General features: G+C 39.6%; 1 protein-coding gene across 1 annotated transcript in view; it reads right to left on the reverse strand.

Annotated features, from left to right (window-relative positions):
• Window positions 1-6,118, reverse strand: part of smpd3 (sphingomyelin phosphodiesterase 3) — a 64,124-nt gene that overhangs the window by 24,853 nt on the left and 33,153 nt on the right. Inside the window, exon 4 of the mRNA XM_050072227.1 lies at window positions 3,919-3,994. Within this exon, the coding sequence (XP_049928184.1) occupies window positions 3,919-3,994 (76 nt within the window). The remainder of the gene's footprint in view (window positions 1-3,918; window positions 3,995-6,118) is intronic.

Consider the following 6,118-nt stretch of genomic DNA (forward strand, 5'->3'; position numbering starts at 1 on the left):
CACAAACAGCCACAGCATCAGATAGGGAGTATATATTCAGCATCTGTCATCTTAGAAAAGTCAAAAGAAAAGAAACAGAGTGAGACTGCGACAGAGAAAGAGAGAGAGTACACGTGCACGAGAGAAACGCAACATTGATTTACAATTGTGGTGACCTCCTCTTTGCATCATCAACCTGTGGAGGTCTGCTCACAGTTCCGTATATTCAGACACTGCGAGCTTGGACCTCCCGGACCAAAACATCAGTTTCCTCCTGGGAGAAGTTTGGCCGTCTGACGCTGCTGCTGTCTTCTGCCATGGCGAATTGAGTAAACTCTCATTACGCCTTCGCGCGGCGCATTTAAGGGCGAGAAGAGGGGCTCATTTGGTTGGTGTGATGTGAATCGGCCGTGTAAAACCCACTCCACGCCTTCTCTCCTCCCTCTTTCCAACTTGCACAGGTAGGAGGGACGCAGTTGGCGAAGCGCAGGTGCGCTGCACCCCCGCCTCGCCCGGTCTGCGAAACTAGAGCCCATAGTCTGATGGCATGCTGGGAAACTCCACCCATTTAGCCCCAACATGCCACAATATGTTAAGTGCACTATGATGATGTTGTTCATTGGCCTTAAACTAATTATGTGAAATTGGCTTTATAAATTTTTGTCAAATTAACTAAAAACTCAAGTCGGCAAGTCAATTGTTGACCTAACATAAAAAAATGATGTCAGGCTCACAAGGAATGAGTGTCATCTGTGTAGACTTCACATTAAAGTTTTGTGTCATGGATGGACTGGGGTTTACAGTGCAAAAGACAAAAAAAAAGTAATGTAGGTTTACTATGCATTACAGTGAGAAAGAGTGAATTACTTACAGGAATAGAACTAATAAAACCCCCTAGTTTTCTCTGGACCCCTCCAAAATCTGACCACTGATGAGATGTTTAGCCGCATGTCATCATTCAATCGCTGGCTGTCCAGGTGGTGTCCAGCAAGCAATGTGAGCTTCGTAAATAATTGGCAGTCATAATAATACCCACATTCCTTGAGGCAGCGGCCGAGGAGGGGGTGTTGCAGCCATTTTTAGCTCTAGTTTATTAATCAGCCCTAAACCTAAACTAGATTATAATTCCTTTGAAAGCCTTGTCCTTAGTCTTTTACATCTGACCTGGAAAACCTCATAGCCACATCTGTTTGTTATAGTGTTCAGTAGGGCTTTAACAGAAAAGTTGATTTGTCGACGTGTCGACGTCAGTGGCACAAGTTGACACCCCCCGGGAGGAGTCGATACCTTGTTGGGTTCTCTGGGGTTCGGGTTGCTTCTTCGGTTAGAGCGAGTTGTTTTGCCACCGCGCGGCGCAGACGCCATCCCTCCACCGCTTCCTCGTAGGCTACAAATGTGCGTTTTATTCAAATATGAGGCAGTTACAATTACACCAAAGGACTCGCTTGCTCCCCGTGCTGCTTAGTCTCTTATCACCCTTAGTCAAGCTTTTCAGAGGAATTACTAAGAACTTTTTGTCGAAGTAAATGTTAGCAACGCTCTGCAGGCTCAAACCAGCCCGCCATCTTGCTACGTCAGCATCTGTTTCAGCATCTGTTTTTGTCATACAGATTACTGTAAATTTATTATGTTGATCTGTTCTGTACGACATCTATTATGTCTGTCCGTCCTGGAAGAGGGATCCCTCCTCAGTTGCTCTTCCTGAGGTTTGTGATATTGGGCTTTATATATAAAATTGAATTGAATTGAATTGAATTTCCTCATGTCAATTATTTACTGAGCTATGAACCGTATCTATTATGTTACTAAAGGCATCTTGTCAGTGGCATTATATCAAGTCACTTGTGGTGCTATTTTGTTTTGGCAGTGTTTTCCTCTGTCCAGCCCTGCCAGTACATCTGATAAATTGGACGTAGAGAGAGAAGGGGGAGGTGATTAGAAGGAGGCGGCAGGCAAGAGCGTGTGAGAGAGAAATAACAGCCACATAGTGTAAAGTGTGAGAAACAAAGAGGTGTCAAGATACTGGTGGGTGAGTAGGTGGCTTTGGCTTTGATTACTCTCAGCTCCAACTCAAATATGAAATGTAATGTTTTTTTTTTCTTTGTGTTACTGAATCATTTAGATGAAGCTGGGGGTTGTGGGGGTGTGTTTGCTGTACATTTGCCTGTGTGTGTGTGTGTGTGTGTGTTTCAGCTTGGCTTTGTGTGTGTCAAAACTTCTGAGTGAGGAAGACTTGCCTTGGATGATGTTTATTTAGAGCTAAATAACACAATATTTTTTACTTTTTAACTCAACAAAAAATCCTCGAGTGCCAAAGTAATAAGCATGATTAGTTATTTAGTAACTATACAGATGAATTATGGACTAACAGTCTTGTTCCACTAGCTTCTCCAAATGCAGATGAGCAATACTGCCTTCTTTTTGAGACTTTGGAGGATGCTACCTGTGGATCAACTACTCTCAGCACCAGAAAACTTGTTACATGTTGCATAAAGCAAAGGTCCTTTCAGAGCCAGAGTCACTTTACTGCCTGACAAACCGCTGTTTTGCTGATGTATTCATTGTCTCTGATGTTATAAAGAAAACTGTCACTGCAGAAGAATCAAAGGGCAATGCATAAAATTTGCTCTGATGATAACGTAATTCCACGATGTGTAATATTTGATATAACAGTGGAACAGATTGTTAGATAAATGATAGAGTGTGACGTGAAATTGTATCTTTCATAAAGACACTCTTTTGGGGAGAAATCCAAACTGGGGCTAAACACCTTCTCCTTACGCAACAAGGAGCATAGCTTTTGAACAATATGTCGTATGAGTAAACCACTTAAACACAGCGAATACAGCAGTTGTTTACATTATCCTTATGAAAAATGTGTGTAAAGCCTTATGAGAACCCGCAGACAGGCCATGATATTTTTAACTTAATGTGCAATTATTGACAGACTGAAATAAATTCTATTTAAAAGAAAACACTTTGATAAAACCCTTAGTACCTTGGTTGCTAGTACTGCCAAGGCTACTGGCAGCACACACTCAGTCAAAAACAGCACACAACAATACAGAAACATGTCACACACTGGACTTGCAAATCCAATCCTGTTGTTTACCACTGACAGTCAGTGTAGTTTTAACTTCTATATTTGTTCTGTGTATTGAACCAATCAATCAATCAATCAATCAATCAATCAATCAATCAATCAATCAATCAATTTTATTTATAAACCCCAATATCACAAATCACAATTTGCCTCAGAGGGCTTTACAGCATACGACATCAACACTGCATCATGCATCTTCCCTTTAAGCAGTAAAGATTACAAATGAACAACTCCTTCCTCTCAGAAAAGAATCAGGTCTCTGTGCTCCTCCCCATTTTTTCTCCCTGTTTTACCCCCTCATCCTACTCCCCTCCCCCCAAAAAGCTTTATGTTTGATGTATCTTTAGAAACAGCCCTGGCACTGCTATATTTAGGCCTTACAGAAGCGTAGGAGGAGCCCAGAATAGCAGGCAAAGGGGGGGAGACGTGTCTTTGACAAAAAATGAGGGAGGCATTGACCAGATGCTATAAATAGGGCTGTGACGCCGTAAACAGCTTGAGCTAGTCGCCATGGGAACAGCAGGAGGAGGCACGCAGAGGTTTTCATGCGCCCATTTATCCAGCTATCTGGACATACAAACACACACGTACATACAGGGCTGTGTGTGTGTGTAGCTAGGTGGTTGTACTATCTGGCTGTTGAAGTGAGACACACTCACACACACATTCATACACAGAGCTGAGATGTTCTCCACTCTTAGTATAAAGCAGCCATGGAAATGAAAAGCAATGTCATTGAAATCATATCAATATATTCATGTGTGCATTTACTTGTGTATATGTGTGTTTGGGAGACAGGAAAAGACAGAGAGAGAAAGAGGATCATGTAATGGTACCTTCTATGGCGTGGAGGTGGGTACACGTGATATATCCGACAACCCTTTGTTCCTGATGGGAGGTGCCCACGTGAACCTGCAGGGAGGCAGAGACAAACATGACACGATGTTACATCAAAGCCCACTGAATAAGTGTGTTTGTGCATATAAAGCTTGTCAGGTAACAACAGCAACAATTAGATCATACATGGCAAGGTGTAACTTTATTGATCCCTTTGGGCAAACAGAGTCATTACAGCAGAAATGTATCTGTAGCAATTAGGTTGTGCTACACAGCAGCTGGGCAAGAAAATGAATGTAAACTATGTAGCATATGAAAATATAAAGAAGCACATTGCATTTGCATTGCACTGCATTGCATTGTAGATCGTAATTATCTCATAATAAGGTCCATTGCAGTAATGATATCCCTATATTACATAAGTATATCATTATGTATATACATTATATTACCTCATAAACAGGGATGGGAAGTAACTTTCTAGTACTTAACTACAGTAAGTACATCTATTCATGTACTGTACTGTACTACTCATGTTCTGCTACTATATTCCCCTACATCTCAGAAAGAAATATTGCACTTTGTACTCCATTGCATTCATTTGATACCTTTAGTTACTTTGCAGATTCAGATTAATAATACAAAATATAATCAAGAATGATGTTTTCTTTTGCATAAAGACTGGACAAAGTTTTCTGTAATTATAAGATTTGTATCTCATATTACTAGATTGTCTTCATGATTGTGAGATCTTTTACCTATGAAAAAGATCTCCTTATTCTGTCAAAATTAAGCAGTAATATTATTATTACGCATATTATGCCATAATTATGCATGATGAGAATTTTGGCATGACACAATCCATATCCCCTATATACCATGATCTATAACTCATAACAATAAGATAGTTATCCTGTAATAATGACATAATAATTATGTAATGGCGTAACTATGAGATAAGTTTCCCGTCATTCAATACATTCTCACTCCGACCTTGTCACATATCGATGTTTGGTCATGGATTTTTCATGTCGAGATATGATGTGCATGATACCCTGGGTGCATTGGTTGTTGACGTTCTGGTCTACTGTCACATACATTGTGTTTTTAAAATACATTTCTGTTTTCACAGGAAATGTACAGTTTTCATCCAGTCTCTTTTAAAATAAACACACTACATTGGTATAACACCGTACATTGATGTTTTTGTCCTTCAACAACAAACGCACATAGTTTTGTTTAGCCAACGCATGCATGTGGTTGGGTGTAGGAAAAAAGAACAGGGTTTGGCTTTACAATCTTACAGGAAGTGAACACCAGCCTCCTGGATGAAAGTTGGTAATTGTTGGTTGATGAGATATGGATCTCATAATTATAAAAGCTTTATTTTTATAATCATGAAATGTGGACGATAATAATGACATATTGCCTTCACTTAGTTTTTTTCTGGATGCAGTGTGCTGTAAAGCATATAGAGTATCATAACTGAAAATAAGGGATGTCTGATCAGAGGGATATCAGGATGAAAAGGTGTGTAACATATATGTATTGGAAAAAACAATACAAGTATTTTAAAATTAAAGATGTATACATGACACAAAACAAAAATTGGACTGCAAATTCTAAAATGCAGCCTGTGAAAAATATTGATGTGGCATCTTGTATGCATTTAAAATGTATATGTAATTTAAAAAAAATGTTTATGCATGTCCTCTGTTCTGATTTTGCTTTGACAGCTGACTGCAGCTGGAACATTAGCATGTATTTCTGATTGATGTTGCAAAACAACAACAACAACAACAACAACAACAACAAAAAGGCAAGATGCAGCGAGCATTGCTGAAAACCTGCTGTCTGCTGTGAACCCTGTTGTCATTACTGCAGCATTCAACATCCAAATACAGTATCTGCTTTCATTTGTATCCCTATATACACATTCTTTGGATTCCCTGTTGACTGAGTCAGAATTTATGACAATCTTTATGTTCAGCAATATTGTTAAACAACTCAGTTGTGCTAGTGTGGACACAACACAAGCACATCACTACAAGAGATGGCAATGTCAGCCCACCCACTTTGGACCACACTGATATACACTGAACAAAAATATAAATGCAACACTTTTGTTTTTGCTCCCATTTTTCATGAGCTGAACTCAAAGATCTAAAACATTTTCTATACACACAAAAGACCATTTCC

The sequence above is a fragment of the Epinephelus moara genome, chromosome 20 (genome assembly GCF_006386435.1).
Source record: "Epinephelus moara isolate mb chromosome 20, YSFRI_EMoa_1.0, whole genome shotgun sequence".
NCBI lineage: Eukaryota > Metazoa > Chordata > Actinopteri > Perciformes > Serranidae > Epinephelus > Epinephelus moara.